This window comes from Antrostomus carolinensis, unplaced genomic scaffold (genome assembly GCF_000700745.2).
Source record: "Antrostomus carolinensis isolate BGI_N321 unplaced genomic scaffold, ASM70074v2 scaffold3636, whole genome shotgun sequence".
In the NCBI taxonomy this organism is placed as follows: domain Eukaryota; kingdom Metazoa; phylum Chordata; class Aves; order Caprimulgiformes; family Caprimulgidae; genus Antrostomus; species Antrostomus carolinensis.
In genome coordinates this window covers 1,648-23,958 of record NW_010322323.1, presented here as the reverse complement: position 1 = coordinate 23,958, position 22,311 = coordinate 1,648, and the positions used below count along the sequence as shown (strand labels likewise).

General features: G+C 42.8%; 1 protein-coding gene across 1 annotated transcript in view; it reads right to left on the bottom strand.

The window, feature by feature from the left end:
• Positions 1-3,796: 3,796 nt before the first annotated feature.
• The window catches only part of LOC104526652 (tripartite motif-containing protein 67), a gene marked incomplete at its 5' end in the record, with an annotated part of 19,129 nt that continues 614 nt past the window's right edge, over positions 3,797-22,311 (bottom strand). Inside the window, 5 exons of the mRNA XM_010170182.1 lie at positions 3,797-3,862; positions 5,558-5,720; positions 11,624-11,927; positions 12,996-13,134; positions 15,437-15,582. Coding sequence (XP_010168484.1) covers positions 3,797-3,862; positions 5,558-5,720; positions 11,624-11,927; positions 12,996-13,134; positions 15,437-15,582 — 818 coding nt within the window. The remainder of the gene's footprint in view (positions 3,863-5,557; positions 5,721-11,623; positions 11,928-12,995; positions 13,135-15,436; positions 15,583-22,311) is intronic.

Here is a 22,311-nt window from a genome sequence, read left to right as displayed (position 1 = left end):
AAAGAGTGAGGAAGAAGAGGTTCACAAAGGCTAAGGCTGGGGTTCACAGGGGTAGATAAAAACTAAGAGTCCCTTGTTGCTCTGCATAACTGGAAGTTTGCCTGCTGTATTTCTTCAGCAGCTGTGCAGAGTTCCAAATTGGTGTATGCAGAAGTCAAGCTTATTAGAGGGCGGGTTGCTTGGTTGGTGGGTTGGTTGGGTTTTTATTAAAACACTCAGTCAATTTACAGCTGCTTTGCGTGGGCTCTGTAGCATAGTAGATGGGATTCATCCCAGTGCGAAAGGCTCTGCTCTCCGGCTTACAAGGAGCAACCTGGCCTCTAGGAGCAGAGGAGTCCCATGAAGGGCAGCTCAGTACAGGTCCAGATGCTGGAGGAGCTTTGAGTCCCAGGGAGCTGCACAAATACCCCAAGGAATCAAAGGGAAGCAAGAGCATCCAAAGCGGTCCCCTCAGCTATCTGTGCTTCTCTTCAGTCCCCTGGGCTCTCCCTGGACAGTCAGCAACACAGTCTCTGCGAGGACCATAGTACTAAAGGCTGACTCCCTCCTATAAAAGGGATTTGGAGGAAACAGAAACTGGCCTAAGAGATGCTGTAGATGAAGAACATGCAAACTGCTGGGTATATAACAAGATGGACCTCAAGGGAATTACCTGCAGAGAAGCAAACTACCTCCAGCTTGAGCAAAGAGGTAGAAGTGCTGCACTTGTCCCCACCTGATGCTGTTCTGCAAAGGATAAATTCTGCTCTGCCTGTGTTCTGATGGCCACTGCCATCTGGCTGCATAAGTATTCACATGTGGAGTAATTAGTTTCCTAGCATAATTCTAACATTACTTCTGTTAATCAAACTACTAAAATGTATCCAGCTGAAATCATGAGACTACACTCTATTGGGGTAATTGGTTTATTGCTATGGGCCATGCCAAACCCAAGTCCTTGAATGTGTACACAACCAACACATACAACCACTTTGTTTAGCTTTTGACTTCAGCTAAATTAGTCTTACTAGTGCAGGTTACCTAGTTCCAACTGTATTCTTTTTATTTTATTTGCATTTCTGATAGGGTAAAAGGAGACAAATGATAGCTAGTCTGTACCCTGCTTTTATGAATGTTGGAATGTATAGAGCAGAACAAACGAGCTACTCTACAGCTCTGAAGTGTGCCCCTACCTACTGTCCATATTTCTATTAGAAATTAGTAACCTGTATCACTCCCTGTGTTCTCCCCAAGCTATAACACACCAGGAACCGATACCAAAGCAACTATGAAAACCAAAACCAAGTACTGCAAACACTTCTAAGCCCCATTCAGAATTTATTTTAAACATGTGGCAATGGTTGAAGATTGGAAATATGTAAATTAATTTGAATTTCCTTCACAGAAGTTGGGAGTAAAGGCAAAGGTTCAATCCCAAAACAAACAACACCCTTTTGTTTTTAATACAAGTGAAAGTGGAGTGCCTTCTGTATTAAAATGATCATGGGATGTTTCCCAATATAAAAAACTATGTGCAACTTATGTACAGTATTCCCATACACTGCTCTGAGTGGCAATACTCGAAGCCAGTGCTATGACTACAACTATTAGGTTCGTAGAAGAGCACACTCAAGAGGAAATTTGGGGTCCAGTAGTACTCTAGCTGAGGTAGGTTAAAACAGACCCACTAACTAGAAAATCCTGCATGAGTTCATATGGTATTAAACAAAACTGAAAATTGTAACACAGTTGGTCTCGGCTGTTCTTTAAGAAACCAAGATGAGCGTAGCACAGTTATTCCAATGTCTATAAGTTTACTAATACGTTCCACTCCAGACTTTGAAGAAAGTACTGCTGCTTTCCCACTTAAACACTTATTTTTTCCCCGTCATTGGTTTTATTTCTCATTTCAGTCTTGACATCACTGAAGGTGCACTGCTGTTCTGCAGGAGAGGTGGGCTACAGGATGCTTGGTTAGTTACAGGCAGCACAGTGGCAGACTGCTTTTTGTCTATGCAATAGCCCAAGACTGTTCTGGGCTGCCTCCCCCTCCCCACAAGGGCTGTGCAATGGGATGACCCCATGGAGGATCCTGGCTGATCCTGGAAGCCTTGCCATCGCTCAGCACTACCTGAATAATGTGCTCTGGCCAGAGAGCAGAAGCGGACCTGCAGCAGGATGCTTGAGACGCTGGCAGGCTGCCTGAAGGCAGCCTGGGCTGTTTGTCCTGTGGCTGTGGTTTAATGCAAGGCAGTAAGCTGGGTTTTGCTTACAATATTTGTTTCCAGGTTTAATAATTACATGTCTGATAATAATATGCATGTGCGTATATGTATGCTTGGAGAGGAAAATTTGTGTAAGCAGCAAGATTTTTAAAAAGGAAAGAGTATATTGATGGGATTTAAGAGTTTATGCTTTTCTTGTTTGATAGCACCACACTTATGTAGGATTAGAGTGACAGAGTGTGAGATATGATGGGCTCCCACAGTCTGCTGCACCTTGTCCTTATGCATCGCTGCTATACGCACACACACACTTGCATATGTTAACTGGCTTCAGAGGAAAAGCAGCACACACCCAAATCAGTGTGTTTCTGACAACAGCACACAGGTGACATACCATGGCTGTAGGAAAAGATCCCTGTCAGTCAGACTCCAGTTGTCATGGGCAGCACCTGCAATGGCTGCTTGTTTTCATGGGAGATGACAGGCACAGGTTAAGTCTTGTTTGTAGAAGATTTATGTCCCAATCTAGAAAAATTCTTAAAGACAGATTTCACATTAATGCTACGAATCTCTCTCGCTCAAGTGTTTCAATAGGATCAAGACATTAATTAGCTCATACTACTCTAATAGAAAATTAAGGCTTCTGATCTCAAAGCTACATTGGCACTACAGCTGCCCAGGGCTTATCAGGATCAAGGCAGGAAAGCAGCATTTCTCTATATGGGATATTTTGCATGTGCCATATTTAAATAAATCTTTTATCAATTCAATTCAAAGGGATCTCCCCTCCACCATTCTTCAATTGTTGTGCTGATAACCACAATCAGATCTTCTGTGTGTGATAGTCTCCAGAATCACACCTACATAACAAATACCAAAATGTATCAAGGATAATTTTCTCTCTACTTTTCATATCTGAGTAGTGCAACTATTACATGGCAGTGTTCAGAAACCAATCTTATTCTTGTTGAAGGTAATGAGATAAGTTCTGCCTCTGAATTCTAGGGGAGTGTTATCCCACAGCTTACTGCAGTCTAGAGCCAGAAGGAATAATTAATGGTCATTTGACCCCCTGAATGTAATGGACAACCAGGAATTCTTGAGCACACAACCTCTATTTCAGCAGTCAAAACATACGCCTTCTTGATTTAAAGAATTCAGGTGGAAAGGGAATCCAGTTCACCTACTGGTAAATTGCTCCAACAGCCGTTGTTGCTCAGTCTTAGTCTTACCCATTTTTTCCAGGATCCCTAATATCTTTTAAGCCCAAATCCAGCCATGAGAGAGAAAATAACACTCATTTAACCTTTTGCTTTATAAATGTATATGTGTGTGTGCGCGTGTGTGGGTACATATGTATGCAATGCGGTGTAGATATGTTCGGGTACCCATCTGCAATCGAGTGCCAGTTCAGTGCTATGGCTGTTAAAAACGGAGTGGGCGAGCTGTAACCAGTGGATTATTCGGTGAGCAACATGCTGTGCAATGTTTTCAGTCAGGGAAGAGAATGTTTTTTTACTGACTTACTGAAAAGTGCTCAATCACACTGAGAAAGCTTACAGAATCCAGCACAGGGTCAGGCAGGGGCTTCGTTAGTTGCTGGGCAACTTGGGCTGTTTTATGCATTGTGGCACCTCCAGTCCTGTGTGCAGGGTCACCTGCACAAAGAAGAAATAACACGTAGATTCAAAACTGGGACATCCTTAGCAGAAAGCATTCATGAAGGCCAAGAGCAAGTAAATGACAGGGCAAGAGTTGTGGGACTTCATGTCCAGGTTTAAGTCATCAAGAATATTAATGGAGATGATATTGAGACCCTGAAATAAACAAGTCTCCTCCTCCCTTCACTCCTGAACACTTTGGGGTCTAGAAGCCAGGTGTCCATATCTCTTCCCAAATCCAGCCACCAGTTGTAGGTCTCCAGCAGTGCTGTTTGCTAGACACAAGGCAGATGGCATCTTTAGAATCATAGAATGGTCTGGTTTGGAAGGGACCTTCAAGCTCATCCAGTTCCAACCCCCCTGCCATCAGCAGGGACACCTTCCACTAGACCAGGTTGCTCAAAACCTCATCCAGCCTGGCCTTGAACACTTCCAGGGAGGGGGCATCCACAACTTCTCTGGGCAACCTGTTCCAGTGTCTACTTTGTGTGAGGGATACTGAGTGCTTCAGGATGGGGATCACATAGTGGAGCCCATGTACTAAATATAAGAAAACCCTTTTATCTTGGCTGTCCTGGCAGGACAAAGCACAGGAAGTTTTAGTGCTCCTTCTATAACCTGACATCTCTGCAAGGTCAGGGTTCCCACACTGATGTACCAGAGCACAATTCAACAGTAAACACAAGCTTAGTCTCAGAGTTTCCTCCTGCCCCCTTGTCAGCCTGACTCTGCCTTAACTCAGTTGTCATAAGAAATGTAAACCAAGTGCTTAAAGGATGTAGGTAGATAAATCTGAAGGTAGGTTGTGAGTAAAAATCTGTCTTGAATAATGCAGTGAAGTACCTAGAAAAGTGCCTGTGACTTCCACGCTGGTCCATCAAATACAATAAAGCTATGAAACCTTATTGAAAGATTTGTATGCCACCAGTAACAAATTATAAATGTTCATATACTAATAAGGCCACATGAGGTTAATGGTTTCAGTCTGGGTGTTTTAAATGATGAGTGTTCTACTCTGGCTGCACTGATCCTGCTTGACCTAAGCTGGCCTCCTTCAGTCCTCAAGCTCCTGGGTGTTTCCATAGGTTCTCCCTTACACTACATCCTGTGTCTAGCCATATGCAGTGGTCTTGAAGTAAAAATGCATTATACTTGAAGAGGGTTCCTCCAAGAGGAGATCCTCTTGAGAACAGACAGCAATCTCCAAAATTCACAAAGAGCAAGAATGATGTGCTGACTGGGTCTTCTCTATTGCACTAATGCTCTGATCTATGTTGTCTTTGCTCTCCTTACCACTGTGCTGCTCACCTTTCTGTCTCTTGCCAGTGTTAATAATCTCCAAGGAGGTATTAGGATACTCATGGTTTCTCGTCAAACTGGCAGAGGAAGCCTTAGCACCGCTGCTCTCCAAATGGAGCGTTGCAGCAAAATAAGTGCAGCAATTAGTGTGTGCAGGGACCTTTTCTTGTTTTTACAGCGTTACTCCTCACATCTGTGAGGCAAGGCAGAAGGTCAAATGCAATTTTCTGAGAAGTGTCAGTAGCTTAGGTGTCAGTCTGAGAAGGAAAGAGCCCCTATCCATACTGATGACATACCTACAGATGACATTATCAGCCCCAGCAGCAGTGGCTGGTAGCATACATTCTCCTTTAGATGAGAAGGGTAAGTGGCACTCAACTGAAGAAGACTTACCTGGACGTTTCGATTGAGGCTCAAGGCAGGCATGAAGACACCCTCGACATTTTCAAATGCTGGAGGCCCTTGCTGCTGCCCATTTATGTAAAAGGTCAGGTTGTGCTTGTTTAGATCCAGGAGAACACCAACAGTGGCACCTTTAGAAACTCCTCCTTCAGTCCTAAGGTACAAAGGGACCACACTGTTGGTGAAGGCAAGAGTGCTACACCACCGCTGCTCACTCTGACCAAGTGAAAGGAGAATGGAGCAGCACGGTGAAATGATTAACCCCACAGCATTTGGCAATGGCTGATCCACACCTTTATCTGAAGCATGTGTATCACATTCATGGGAGCTTAACCGGGGGATCCCAAAGAGTAATTAGGTCCACCTCGCCTCCAACTGCAATCTAAGAGCTGAAAATGGGGTCCAGAGCTAACAGATCCCCTTGGCTGATGAGAGATGGGGAGGTGAGCAGGTCAGGTCAGCACTGAGTGGGTGGGACAGAAGCCCTGGAGACACAGCTCCTCCGAGCACCCCTGCTATAGTGAAGTGAGGCATGTCAGGGAATGAAAAAGCAGAAAGCTGGTTTCCTAGGCGTTGGTTCCTAATCATTATGCCTGCTAACAGCTCGAAACTCAGACTTCCAGTTTGAGTACCCACCTTGGCATCCCCTAAGGGGATCCAGCTTCCCAGAGACCAGGGAGCCAGCACAGGTACAACAGATACTGGTTTCGGAGAGCAAGGGAAGGTGGGGCTGGTTAAGAGTAAGTGTAGCTCCCTGTCCAACAAGGTGCTCAGCTACAGGAGTGGGAGCTGTTTCAAGTGTGGAGGCACAGTTATTAACTCCAGTGATAACTGGCTGTGTCAGGAGCAGCTGCTGAAAGCTACTGTGGTATCAGAGCTTCCCAGGACAGGCTCAGCCAGCCATTACACACTTCAGCGACTTGACATTAATGCACTTTGATTTGGAGGTTAGTCAAACCCAGTATTACTTTAAAAAGCACTGAGCAAAAAAATCTACTAGATATGCAGATATGCCACAGGCACTGCTACTCTACTAATATCATGGGGGCTCTGTGATGGATTTAGAGCTTGACGCAATTTGTTCAGGGTAAATCAGATTTCAAATAATTTGCAGTAAGAAAGGAAGCAGCTGTCTTTTGTCCCATGCACTCCCCGCAGGCACACAACGTTCACAAGATTAATGCAATTTTAACATAAAATTTATCACAATAGGTAGGCAAAACACTAAAAAAAAGGCGAGGGGGGTGGATCAAAATATGATTAGGAAGAACAGGGTGCAGGGTAAGAAATTTTCATCTTGCCCACTAGATGTCACAAACTGGTCTCCTTTAGACTAAATGTGGCACATGGCATTTCCTCTGAAGGTAAATGGAGTTTTATCTGTGGCATAGTAGTATAGAATACTATCCTGATTTCTCCATTTAAAGCTCTTCAAACAATAATAATACAGCTGGGAATCATGGATTGGGCTCTCAGATGTGTTAAATTTCAAACTTTACTGTTCCCAGGTTCCTTCTATTTGCTTTCTGATCCTATACACATTAACAGGTTTCTCCTTGAGCTCTTCTCCAAAACGATAAATTATTTTCCAGCAAAAGTTAAGATGCTTACCTATGTTCAGTATCTCAGTATTTAGACTGTTTTTATTAAAAGCACTCAATCATAAAACACGTGATGAGATTGTGGGAAGCAACAGTATTATGATCTAGAGCTATTTAGAATAGATTACATTTTTTTTTCTCTCTGTGTAGGAACGGTTTTGATTGTAGGGCACCACGTTTTATATCCTGCAGTGTTTTAAAATAGATTTTATTACCTCCTTTTAGGTGACATTGATTCTCTTAGGGAAACAGAAACAGCAACTTCACCTTTTTGACATTATTCTGCTCTTTCCTGTATGATAAGCTAATTTGCTTCTTGTGGGCTAACGAGCTGTGTGCTGCACAGTGACATTGAGTGACTCCTCTGCAGCCCCTGGGGACAGCCCCACTGAAGAGGAGACGGATGCTGCCCGCAAAGCCCAGCCCAGGCCAGTGCAGGACCCAGCTGAGGCCCCTCCAGGAGCCACAGGGGCACAGGGCCAGAGCAGGGGGACAGGGGCCATCTCTCTTCCTTCCTGCCACAATTCTTGCAGGACTTCAGCGGGTAGATTGCCCCATCCCTTGGCCACCACCTCCCCACAGTGAGCAACCAGCCCTGGCAGGATGAAGGCAGGGCAAAGGTAAGGGGGACACCTGGCCATGCTGCTACCAGGGAGGCTGGACTTTCTCAGAGGTTGAACAGCTGCTCTTCCCCAGCATCCCAAGATTTCCTTGGGATCAGTACTTTGAGGACTCCAGTGCTTTTTGGACTCCTGTCATGGGTGGAAGAGTTAAAGTTTCATGAGCAAACTTATGCAAGGCATTTCCTCACTCTTCTGTACATCATTTAGACAGTATTACAGCATAATTTTTCGAATAAATGCCTTAGTTGCAATAAAAGAAGCCAACTAGCTCAAGAGAGTGAAAATGATGTTGCTCTCTTCTGGTACACTTCCGTGGCAGCATCTGAAAAGCTGCTGCTTTACTGTAATGCATTTTAAAAACTACTTAATGACAGTTATACTATAGGCCTCTAGTAATCTGCAGACCATGCAAAAGGAAAATAAAACTGTTACAATACTTCTTCAATAAATAGTTAGCATTCATTAAACAAGAACCCAGTTTTGAAGATACGCACCACTCTCTCATTATTTCAATCCCACTACTCACCCCTCTTCTCAGAGTCCTGCACATTTTTATTTCTGTGTGCAACGATAAGTCCTGAGTGTGGAAGTGCTGTGCAGGAGCCTGGAAGGTTGGAGTACAGATAGGGGAATTTAGCTACCAAAAAAAAAATGCCATTGCCTGTGGCAGTGGTAGCTGTTATTCTATGGTGCTTTCAGCAGCAGCTTGGACAATGTGCAGAACAGGACTGTATGGATTGGCATGCAGAATTAAGAATAGCAATAAGTTTCACTGTTATTGAAAAATAAAGCTTAGCAATTTATGAACATCTTAATGAACTGAAGAATTAGTTTAACTCTCTGTTAACAGTATTGTCATCATGAGCTTTACAGTAACTTAACAACTTTACCATGTCTATTGTCAAGGACAGTATTTTTCAGTCAATTATAATATTTTTGTGTGAGGAAAACCTGGTCTTGAGATCTCTGAAGTGAGAGGTGAAGAGACTGACCTGATCACAGGAGGCTTTAAGACTACATTCCAAATTATCTAGATTTTTACTTCCCACTGTCTTTCAGTATAAAACACTTCAGTGCAATTTCTGTCTCTTCCCTTACTTTCCTTCCTCTAGCCTCTATGTAGTGGCTAGAGTATCGCCTATAGCACCAGGTACCCCTGCTCTCGGGAACTTTGACAAGGAACAGACCTATCGCAATGAATGTCAGTGCCTCTTAGCAACGGGCATACAACCTCTCTGGTGTGAACTGATTATTTTCAGGAACAATGAGGCTGAAAGGTACCTCACGAAGCTAATATCCCTGCCCTAAAGTGTTTTCTTAGCCAGTTTGCTCAACTTATTCTCAAAGGTTCCCTCTGTTTTTGATAGCATTAGAATCTTCTGTTCATGCCTCTCTTTCTTCTAGCATTACAGAAATCATGTTAGTTTCTAAGGATGTAGACAGGTCCAATTTTGCATGCTGTGAGTGAAAGGAACAGAAAAGTACTCTAAACGTGACAGGTCCCACGAATAGGTCTTTCAAGCTCCACCTCAGCTTATCCTGGAAGCTAGTCATTTATTTATTGCCCTAATTTATTCTCATGAAGATTAGGAAGCATGAAATTATTACCTCCATCATAATAACATCCAAGAGGCTAAAAGCTGACAATAAATTTCCTTTGGACTGTGATACTGTGCTGTCATGCACTTGTCTCCAGTGGGAAAAAACACCCAGGCAGCAATAATTGTGTCCACAAGACTATTACAGCTAATGAGTTAAAAAACTGACCTACTTGACTGTCACGGTTAAAAATATAATGCCTAGACCTAATTTCATTGAAGCGCGTGCGATTTCATAAGACTTACATGCCCTTTACGAGTGTACTTCACCTGAACAGATATTCCATGGGCCTACCCATGCCTTGGATGTGCCTGCAAAGCCTTTGTGTTTTATCTAGTAAAAACTGGGAAACTATCATCAACAGAAAGCACTTTGTTCTCCTGTTTAAGCAGGATTATTGGAAATCCAAAGTGTTTCCATTGTTTGTGCTTCCCAGAAAAAGAGCATTTGCTTAGCTCATGTGTTGCTTGCCAGGAGAAGCATGGCAAGAACCAAATCCATAAAATAGGTTTCTGGGACAGTAGTACACAGAATGCTTGCCAGCCTTTTTCCAGAAAACATAAGCTGTTTCACAGAGCATTAAAATTAATACAGCTTAATATTACTTCCGCCCTAAATCAAATCAAGATGTTAAAGGGACAGAGAACCTTTTGATATAGTTATTATACTGATGTTATTTTACTCTCTATTGTCTTAGGACATTATCTAAGGTCTTTGGAGCCATGGAAAACCAATTTACTTCAGATAGCTTTTGATCCAGCTACAAGGTTCTTCCACCTGTCTATAATGAACTGCAAAATCAAACTGTGCTTCAAGCAAAAATTCCCAGCACTTGCAGTATACTTACTTAAAATACAAGTATGCTTTAGAGTATAAATGACTATTCAACAGGAGACATTACAACCAGCTTTAGGATACAGCACATGTTGGCATGAACTTATCTCTTTAAGGAGATCATACCTGCATTTGAACATTTTAAAAATCACTGCAAGCCTTTCTTTTAATCATTTGGTATAACAAAAACAACACCTGGGCTAATGAGTGTGGAAGACCCTGCTTGGACAGTCAGTAGAAAACTAAATTGAAGTTTATTGTTGCTCTGCCACAGACCTGCTACGTAGCCTTAGTCAGTCACTTTATTCTCTCATCATGATAGAGTAGGTATACAAATACACCACTTCCCAAAATAAGCAAGCAACTCAGGATCCTGAATCACACTTTTCAGCAGAGACCTTCTCAAGGGTCTCAGTTCCCGTAGTACCTAGCTGACCTTCAGCTCGGGCTGACCCTCTTATGGGACATGAAGAGAGAGTAGCGCAGTTCTGCTCTGGTGATATCCCAGGGAGCTTCAAGTGAAGCTGTCCATGTCTCCCCTACACAGTCCAGCATCACACCAAGGAAACACAGCCAGCACTAGGTAGAGGTAATGATCATAAGCACTGAAAGCCATGCAAGCATGTCAGCACAACACTGGATCTATGCTGATACATGTTGCCTGTGTGTGATCCATCCCTGGAGGTAGCTTCAGTTAGAAGATGTCTCCCCACCGCTCTGTTGCATAGAGCACGCAGAGCCTCTGAGTGGTGGCAGAAAGACACGTTTGGTAACGATGGCTCAGGGGCATTCTGAAATCCTCCTTTGTGTGAGTTGGCTGTACTGGTTGAGACACTTTACAAGGCTTTTCCATACAATGGCTCAGTTGGATGGAAGCTGTCACTTAGCCCTCACTGCCAAACAGCCCCTTGTGTGTCCTGTAGGCATGACCTACAGCATTACTTTTAATCAGTTTTTGGGACCAGCAATAAAAACCTGCCTTTTGGACAGGCAATCACCAGTACTTTGCCTAATTATTGTGCAACCTGCAGCCAAGTTTCCTCCTAGGGAAGAGAATCAACCACCTTTCTCCTTGCACTCCTCCAGCAATGGGAGAGAAATCCTGCATCCCAGTGCACTGCACTCCTATCTGCTGACACTGTGGGTGGGACATGCAATAACGGGCTTAAATCATGGCAGGGGAAATTTAGGCTAGATGTCAGGGAAAAATGCTAACGTTGAGGATAACAAACACCAACACAGATTGCTAAGGTGAAATCACCGTCACTAGTGATTTTTAAGAAGGAATAAAATAACTACATTTATCAGGGAGATGAACTAGATGGCTTGCTGAGATCCTTCCCGTGATGCAAAGCAGAAGAAACAATCAGTAATGAGAAAAGCGTGCAGGAGGCGCTTACCGGTTGGTGTGAGAATTGCAGTGCATGAACCAGCTGCGGTTGTTGTCAACGTACATGGCCCATGCCTTGTCGTCCTTGCCCAGCATCATGTCCTTAACGACGTTAATCCTGGCAATGCCAAAGGCTGGATCTGGATGGTTGTCATACCGGTCCACATGCAGCTCCCAGTAATGCACACCCTTGGAGAAGGCTGCTGTGCCAAGAACAACCCGGTCATCGTAGCTGTTGCAGGTGGCAGTCTGGTTGTCGTTCGACAGCACTATGTCTCTGTGAGCTGAGGACGGGTCGAAGGTGAACCATGCCACTGTGGAAGGGGAAAAGGAAAGGCAGGATTATGGCAGAACAGGCTGTGTTCAAGTGTGGTCTGCTTTACTTCAATTACAAGAATGAGATTCTGCCTTCCTAAAGACCCCACTGCACTTCCAGGTAATAAAGACAATCTTTCCTCGTTACTGTAGGCAGCTACATGAGATTGCTCTGAGCTGGCACCCTGCTGTTTTTTCAGCTCAGAAGTGCCTTATATTATCTGTACTTGTTCCTCTGAATGTAAGCTGCTAAAGGACAGTGACTTTCTGTCCTCACACAGGCTACCGAAAGTCATTGAGGAGGCAAAGGCTCCTCTCCTCTCCATGACATGGAAATTGCTCACATAGGTGAATTGGTTCAGGATTGCCTTTCATGGAAATGGATTTCCACTGTGTTCCTGCTGGTCAGGACTGACTTCACTGCTTTATCAAAAGGGGAAAAAAAAGAAAGAAAAAAAAAAAAACAACCCACAACAGAAAAAGCTGTTAAAGTATATGTATTTTATACTGGTATATTTTGGCAACACAGCACAAAAATGGAAGTGATAATAGCATGCACTTCTTGATTCATTACTATATCATTAATGAAGATGAACTTCTTGTAATGCCCACATGGATGTCAAGTATAATTACAGACAAAGACGTATGAATTCCCATCTCTGTATTATCAAACCTTGCTGTGAAATTGAAACAGTAGTGAAGAAAAAGTCAAATTCCAAATATATATGGAGAAGTGGAGACAGAGTGGCACAAAAATATCTCATGTGTTGCACAACTGCTTCTGTATGCTAAAGCAAATAAGAATTTAGTTAGACCCCAGACTTCTACAGCCTAATCAAACTGCATGATTTGAAACCTGAAGTGTTACTGACAATGGGAAATCCCCAAAAGTGCTAGGTGGAGAGCTCAGACACTGTACACACTCAGTTCCTGGCCTCTCCGTTCAGGTGATCCAAAATCTGCATGCCAGTAAGTGCCAAAGGTATTGGTGGGTATAAAGAGATGCAAGTGTCCTGCCACTGAGACCTGCAGCTTTTCACTTAGAAACTGGCAAAACCACAACTCACCATCCGACGTCTGTAAAATAACTGTCTTGCTGTAAGGGCCAACCCCTGAAGAGTTGAAAGCTTTGACTCTTGCATTATAGGTACTGTTGAAATGAAGGCCATCGATAGTGCAGAGAGTCTCCTTGCCAACATACACTTCCTAAACATTCCAAAAAAAAGGAGAGAAAGAGGGACATAATTTAACTGTTTCACTGTGCCTTGTGATCACATGTTAAGCCTTTTAAATAGAAGCCACAAGTGAACAGCTTCTCATTGCTTCCCAGGATGTAGAAGTTATGCTGCTATAACATGGACAGCAGTGGAGACATCAAGGATGGTTAGCAGGGGAGACACTAAGGTGAAGATGAAGCTGGAAGGGTACAGCAATAAAGATCTTAATTTTTTTTCTCTTTTCCTAAACATCTACTCCAAAACACTATTTTGGATAGTAGTCCCAGTGTCTGACCAACTGTGGCCATTCTTACATTTATGTAGGACACAAAAAAGCGGGGGGCATGGAAGAATTAAAAAAACGAGTAAGCACAGTTTTAATCTGTTGGAAAGGTTGTCTCATGCCTGTGTTAAAATATAATTTTGAAACCTCCAATCACAGAGCCAGAAGAAACTGATCATCTAAAGATTTGAATTCCATCTGTCACATGATGAAACAGCAACTAGACAACAGAGACATCACAGAAGCCTGCAAAAAAATTATTAAATAGCAAGCACTTGTGTCATGTGAAATATTTCAGGAGGAGGAACATCTAGGAAGACTAACAAAGAGGATCAGTCGGATTATACATTCTATGATGAACTGAAAGAAGCCTAGAAACCTCAAGTTTGTTGAAAAACTGAACAGAAAATGACAGAAAAGGAAAAACTCCTGTCTTGGCAGTGGATTGAAAGCCACAATTCCTTTCCACCTCCAATTTCTCTGACTCTGTGAAATCCATAGGTTTACAGTAGCAAAGGCCATAAAGAGCTTAAGACTGTGACTAAGCAGACCACTGAGGCCCAAGTTCAGTTAAGACACTTAAGTATATGCCTAAGAGTAGTCCTGTTGGTTAAGGCTCTTTGATATGAACCTAAAGTGAATTAAATATGTGATGAATAAGAAAGGGATTACTTTAGTTTACAGCCGGCCATGTGTTTGTCCACTTGCTACCATAGTGGCTGCTACGAATAACAAAGTCTCTTGGGTCCTGTGTTAGCTAATGATCTTCCATAGAGAGAAAGAAGAGTTTTAATAGAATAGCTTAATTTATCTCCATGTTACAACATATGCTATTTGTGCAAAAAGTTGTATTTATAGGACAACTCTCACATCTTCTAATCCATTTCCTATTTTTAACACTGTTCACTGCTTGTGTTTATTCAGATTGATGCTCTCTGCTAGGATGGGAGACAAAAAACATACTTCAAATCCACCCATCAAATACCGATAAAGTGCAGTCAGTGTCACTGCTTTCTGATATATAATCCTTCATGAAAAGGGTCACCACACTCTTATTGAAATGGCATTGCTGAGAAGGCTGCAGTTTATCTTTCAATTGGTAAAGTTGAAAGCAAAGCATTCCTCTGAGAAGTTATCACCCTAGATTTTTAAGAATTTAGACGGTTTTGTATCTTCTTCAATCCAAAATCTTGACATGGCAGCACTGGCAGTCCTAAAACCTTTGCCAGTTACAAAACCCCCCACACAAATGGGCTTGGATAGCACCAGCCCGAGATCTTTGTTATTCACAAGTATTTATTTAAATAACACTCAAAAAGGTTTATCCAAGACACTGGATTTTATAACACCTCGATCCTGACTGAATTATTTCTGTAGTTTGTTTATCAGGATGCGGTGAGAAGGGACGGGAGCCTATAAGTACCCTGCACCTACAGCCAGGAGCAACCATTTGTGGCATCACCCCGAGGGGCTGGAAGGACAGCCTTCACATACATGCTTAACAACCTCATCACAGCGTGTCTGTGGAAAGCTTCCACCAGCCTGGTCACATCCACCCCCAGAGCAAAGGTTTAGAAATCCCGTATTTTTATGCAGGATTCCATATTTACTCAGAAAAGCAGGAAAAACTGAGTTGCATTTCTGGACCAAGAATCTCAGCTGTTGAAACGGGGTGCTATGGTCAGATGAAAGTATGGGCTTCAAAGAAAACTCTGTTTTGTGGAATGAATCACTTTCAGCTCCTGTAGACTTGTATGGGATTTTCTGTTCTGGTACACTCCAGGTGGACCTCAAGACCCTCTTTGCCCGAGCCCTGAGAATAATCTCAACCAAACTTCCTACCTAAACTGGGGGTCCTTCTAATAAGCAGCATCTGCACTGCTTTCTACATCCACACGACGGAAGCAGGGATGTTTTGACAACCCTCTCCCCACCCTCGGACAGACAGAAATCTGTGAGGAAACTCACATACAAAGAAACACAAATAAATGCTGAATGAAATTCTCACTCGGAATTGGCCACCATCTCCATCATCAAGTTCCAAGATGTAACCCTCCACTGGGTTGTGGCTCAAAGGTGGCATCCTCCAGGCCAATGTCACACTGTTGTTCCTGGTGCAACACTTCTCCAGCTGCAGTAATGGGACGGGTGGCACTGTAACAGGAACTGGGTACAGATTAGTGTAACTCTGCCCTACCTCCTCAGTCTGTACCACAAGCAGTGTGATGACTGCTCACCTCCCTCCGCTCGCAGGGAAGTCAATATTCGTTAGGAAGGGGGTCGATTCTCTTCCTTGAAACAAAAGGCAGTAAAAATGATATAACAAAATGTTGTTACTCAGTTGGACAAATAATTTGGCTGAAATACATAAACAGAAACATATCTGGACATGCTTCTGATGCCTCATAAGAGTTACAGTCTGGGGACTTCATGGCTGGCTTCCTTTCCAGGGTTCACTGGTTGGAAGAGTTTTTTCTCATGCTCAAGCACTTTGCCCATGATGTCCTCAAAAGGAGAGATGGAGCAGCGGTGGCAAGGGTTGTCTCAGGCCATGGGGCAGAATGGGAGACACAGTGCTGTCAGGAAGCCCAACTCATTAACAAAGAATCGGGTTATTAACCAGCAGAGCAGCCACTCCTCCCAGCACAGCAGCAAGATAGAGCCTGAACTCCGATGACAACAGCAAAACAATTCATCAAAACCACCTTGGGCATGTTAACTTTATGGCAGTTGAAGAAAATTGTTCCATTTGCAAATTTCATCTAAATCTCTTGGTTCAGGTAGTAAAAGGAACTTCTGCACCACAGGAGACTGCTTGTGGATCTCTCCTATCGGAAATTATGGGTGCAAAGTTATCTACCAACATGCCTTTTTAGAGACTTGCTCAGGAGAAACATCAAGAGGCTGCTGACCAGTCCAGCATCTTAAAAATAAAAATAAACAGAGTAAAACATTCAGCCATGCCTTTGTGGGAAAGAGGCCTCCACCACACCTTCTCTACTAAATACAACTAAACTCTCACTGTTCACTCTTTGCTGGAAATTATAAAGTGAAAATTCAGCCTTCTGGAGAGATCTGTCATGTGTCTTATGCACTGCTGAAATTGCACAGGTTAAGTGGGATGTAAATGATCCGTAGACTCTGCCTGGTCTCCTGCCCAAGGCTGAATTTCATCGTTCAGGATCATTTCTGGAGAGCTCAACCAAGTCTTGCAAAGAGCTGAGTGCTCTGAGCATTCATTGACTTAGCTTTTAACAATGTCAGTTTGCTCTTCTTTTATCTACTGCACTTTGAGCCTCTAGTTTATTTTTCTCCCACTGTCTGCGTGAGAGCTAAGCCCTTGAGCTGTTCCTTTTGTCCTCTTTTACCTCTCTGGATAAAAGAGGACTGTTCATGTTTTGTGTACCAAGCAGTTTGTGGGAAAATGGACGTTATTGTGTGATGGGGCTAAGGCTTCACCCCCACTTTGGAAGTGACACAAAAGTCAACATTACATTTGTGATAAACAGTGCAGAAGCTACCGTGGCTTTCCACTGGCATTACCCATCACCACAGTGAATGCAGATGGTTGGTAGCCCAGACTGTGGTCTGAAACAGAAGAGCTTTATAAATTAGGTCTTGAAAGTTTTTATGTGAAAAGAGAAAAAAGCGCCTTGTTTGTATTCTTTGATATTTAAGGATGATTCAGAGGGTGTCACAAATAAAAACCTGCTTGTTTTCACATGGAAAGTTCAGACTTTTCCCTAGGAGACTTTGTGTCTGGAGAAGTAACAGAAACGTGACGTTACAAGAGTCAAAAACCTGCAAATGAGGAATTCAGAGGTAATGGTACTAAGTGAATTATTTTAAGTTTACAGTTTTGTTTGTGTTTGTTAGCCTGTTACTTCCAGTGATTGATGAGCCTGGGAGAAGATAGGGCTGTATCATCCATTCACACTCCTGCCACTTTAGCTAACCTGTTAACCCTCTCAGGAGGCATTCACTGGGTCCTCCCCACTTCTGAGACTTCCCCTGGCAAAAATGGATGAAAACCTAATTCCTAAGTTTACAAAGTGCAAAATACACAATGCCTCACCTCTGAATAAACCACTGACCTCTCCAATCCCTTGCAAAACTCTCCTAGGAACACTGACAGGATGCTTTCAGGGACTGTTCACATAATGCACAACACTGAAAAAAAACCCCTGAATTTTGGGGGAAGGTAAGTGTTTTATGAGTCCCTTTTAATTATGGAAACAAGAATGCTGTCTAGGATTAGAATATGTTTTCATACAGCAAAGTGCTGTTGCTCCCACTTCCAAGGGGCAGGGTGAATTTTGGCCCTATGTGTGAGAGTCACGCATACTATGGGGAAGTGCCTGGGCTTCTTTACTGTGTCGCTGGGCATCTAAGTTTTTGTGAGCGATCCTTATCAGCCTCCTACTCCCCCTGGGCCAGCCTGTGCCCTGAACTGCACAACCTACAGTAGCTGAAGGAGGGGTAAGAAGCTCCCACCACGCAGCCATGCAGTTTTGCTGAATGACACTTGCTGTGGCTGCTCTCCTGCCACCTCCCCTGACGCAGATGGGTAGAGATTTGCCTTGACCTCAAATTCCCTCTGGGAGGAGATAGGTGAACACTTGTTATAAAAGTCACAGGAAGTGGGAAGCAAGTTGAATAATCAGGACATTGGGATATATTTCACAGTGAAATGTAATGGGACAGGACTAAGAAAAGAAAAATATAGGTTAAGTGACAGAAAAAAAAGAAGACTCATGTTAAAGTACAGTGCTGTCCCACTTCTTGTTCAACTTAAAGTCCTCAAGAGAGTTTTTGAAGGAAAAAATTAAAAATATAAAGGGAGAAATGATACTGCATTGGCACAGCAAGACCTATTAATGAGTCTGAATTATGTCCTGCTATTTTAAAAGTGCTTCATGCAGGTCACACTTGGCTAAAAAATGTGATACTGATGTCTCACGTCAACTCAGCAGTTTCAAAACCATATTGCTCAATGCATCTCACAGCTGATCTTAATGTAGTCTGTTATTTGTCCTCTTGACAAGCAGGTTGTGCCATGATGCCTTCCACCTTCCCAGATTAATTTTTAAAGGACTAAATGCAGTGAAAGAATGGGAGTCTCAGAAGCATGAAAACTTTTGACCTCTTCCAAAATTGCAGTATGGCCCTGTAATAGCCTGAGTCACTGCTGTAGCAAGTTCCCTACAAACAGTGTTATTGAGAGAAGGAAAAACCACAGGCAAAGACCCAGATCCATGATACAGAGCAGAGAGAACCAGGGACAAAGTCTACGATGAAATGGTTACTCTTTCATTATCAAGGATGTGCAGCTCATGATTGGAGAATCAGAGAAGATTTGCAGCAGGTGATGCATCTGGGGAATCTTCCTGGACTGGTTTGCAGAAGAGGGAAGGAGTCACTGGAGAAGGAGCGTATGAGTGAGTATTCAGAGGTGGCACAGAAAAGCAGAAAGTAGCTATATTGTTTCCTATTTTGGTCCCAGTCTCCATTTTACAACAAACCAAGATTGCATGACAGTTACAGCTATCAGAACAAAACAAATCTGCAACACAAATTTGCCTGTGTCCACAGCTTGAACTGAGGAAATGTGATGTACACATTGAGCTGGTCATCACAGAGTTCAGGAATTTTGTGCTGAGGCACTCGGAAAAAGTAAGAGAGAAAAAAACGTGGACAGAGTAAAGGGATCTGGGAAAGCTCAAAATGTCAGCAAACACTAGAGCTGTGCATGTGTCACAGCAGGTCAGCTAGCCTGGGGAGCCTGGGACTCTCGCCAAAGGGCTATCAGTGAGACCATATGGTCAACATGACTTCTTAAGCATTACTTCTGCACCTATCACATTTCTGTGCATTTAATTTGGTACCAAATTGCTTCTTATTTCTGTAAAAAGAAAAACCACTCCCTGTTCCTTACTTATTGAGATTAGCTTTAGATATGGACTTGTACAGAGTCCACCAGTAAGGTACATGAACAAGTCATCAAAGCAAATGTAATGTGATTTCTTCTCATTTTCATTCCTCTTTGTCTAATACAGTGAATCAGTGTTTACTTACAAGCAAGCTTTCACTCTAAATGACCCATGCAAGCTCACTGGGGTTGAATGAGGTCAGAGTTTGGAAAACAAAAAAAAAAAGAAAAGAAATTCAGTCATGCACTGAACATCGATAACAATAGTACAGACCTTACTTTGCAAAGATTTTGGAACAACTTGCAGTTGGAAAAGCAATGCTGGCTCTACGTTCCTGGGTTTCCCCAAAATTCCCCTTACAGATTGTCTCTGATGTCTTTAAAGCATCTACTCATGTCAGATCAACCAGGATAGTGAGTTAGTAACATTCCCCACAACACCAACTTTTGGCAAAGATTAATGATTTGTTGGTGCACTGGAGTAAGCAGGATTGGAGAAAGAGGAGCTGATGTGAAGAGACATATAGATTTTTCTTTGTGAAATTGGAGGCTCAGAAATAAACAAGTCTTGATGATGGCAAACAGCAAAACATCACTCTGCAACACCAGCTTCTCCTCACAGTCAGCAAAATGATGTTCCCAGTAAGTCTGGGTGCTCACTGCTGAATTACTGAGTTGCTTATTCTGTGGTACCTATATTTCTAGATACAAGACCACTATGCATGAGAAGGTAATGCAAAGCTGGTTGAGATCACAGAGGTAAAATTTCAGAAAAAAAATGCCAAAGTGTCAGATTGAGTACTTCGAATGCAAACAGATCTGCTGTCATAAACTGAAAAATGTACAGTTCTATATACTAAACAATCCTCAATACCTCTGAATGTTACCTCAGGACGGTAGTACAGACAGTAGTACAGAAAAAGTTGGTAGCTTTTTCTGCTTGGGCACACAAGCAGGAATAATGCCATCTCTTATGCACCTTCAGGAATGGTGACCAGAATAAATGACATTTCCACCATTCTTTGCATAGTGTGTACATGGTCATGCCAGTTGTGCTGACCAACCTGATAGGACATGCAGCAGGTACTCCCTGGTCAAGGCCAAGACAGGCTCAAGTAAAAGCCCTTCCTGAGAGCTAACTCTTAAGGTGTCTCTGGGGAGCAAAGCCCAAGGGGGTCTGTAAGCTCTGTGCAGGTTTGGGTAGAAGCAGTCCTGTCCTCTTCTCTGCTCCTCAGACCATGTCTATCTCAGTACCAGAACTGCAATCCTATGATAAATGACAGCATCAGAAGACAGCACTACCTTTCATAAAGCTCCAGAGAATCTGACTCAATTAAAGTATCTAAGTCTTCAAGCTTAAAGCCAGATGAATGTCCAAAAGCCAAATACCTAAGCTCCTCTCACCTCAAGTGACTTGTGGTTAATTAGCAATCTAAGTGGATAATTTAATTAAATTCTTTATATGTTTGGGAAGGAGAGTGGTGGAAGATCAGTATTAAATATATTTAACAATAAATATGGACAGCATTAAATATAAACTGATTTAAAAATACAAGTGAAGACAGTATTTGGAGAAGTTTTATCTCTTGAGATAAGCTCACTCTTGAGATTAGCTTTAGATATCTCTCACTCTTTCTCTCTTGACTCCACTTTTCTGGCTGTTAACATTTCAAAGGTGTTTTTTGAGTAACTTTAACACAGTCCGTTTATCATAGAATCATCATAGAATGGTTTGGGTTGGAAGGGACCTTTAAAGGTCATCTAGTCCAACCCTCTGCAGTGAGCAGGGACATCAACTAGATCAGGTTGCTCAGAGCCCCATCCAGATGGACCTTGACTGTTTTCAGGGACGGGGCTTCTACCACGTCTCTGGGCAACCCGTTCCAGTGTTTCACCACCCTCATTGTAAAAAATTTTTTTCCTTATATGTAGTCTAAATCTACCCTCTTCTAATTTAAAACCATTAACCCTTGTCCTATCACTACAAGCCCTGCTAAAAAATTTGTCCCCATCTTTGCTCTAGGCCCCTTTTAAGTATTGAAAGGCCACAATAAGGTCTCCTTGGAGCCTTCTCTTCTCCAGGCTGAACAACCTCAACTCTCTCAGCCTTTCCTCATGGGAGAGGTATTCTATCCCTCTGGTCATTTTTGTGGCCTTCCTCTGGACCTGGTCCAACAGGTCCATGTCTTTCCTGTGCTGAGGACTCCAGAGCTGGATGCAGTACTCCAGGTGGGATCTTACCAGAGCAGAATAGAGGGGCAGAGTCACCTCCCTCACCTGATGGCCACGGTGCCAAGATGCAAACCATTCTTGGTTTGCAGACTTTGGCCTTTAGCTCTTTATCCATTGTTTCTCCACATATTTATCTGCCAAATTATGCACCCTAATTACTTCATCTTGGGTCTCCTAGGTTCAGAATTAAGCCCAGAGAGGACAGATAAACTGAACAGAAATCTTTATGCCTGCTTGGAGTAAAAAAAAACACATCCAGCATCACAAAACAATTATCCTTAACTTATTCATTGACTTCTGGCAGCCTCTACCCTGCCACCCACACGGATAATTAAGGCTTGAAGCATCACTAAGGGAAGCTAATGGCATCATTTCCAGGGACCACAACGGCCTTCAAATCTAGCCTGTCTATGGATCTATCTAATTCTGATGCAGTTCTCATCCTGCTGCTCCATATAAACCAAGCTCATTACAAGCACATGATCATTAATTCTTTTTTTTTTTTTCAATGGCATCTACTGTTCATCAGCTTCTGCTTTTAAATACTTTTCTTAACCTCCTCTCCCTTTTTTGTGTCCCTCAGGATCATTCATATACCTGGAATCAAGGAAGGGTACAGACATTGAACTACTTTCTCCTTGTGAATCTCTGCCTCCCTGTTTTTTTTAAGCTGGGCACTGTTTGCAGCACAGTCCAGACATAAGTTGAAGGGGTTCTTTCCC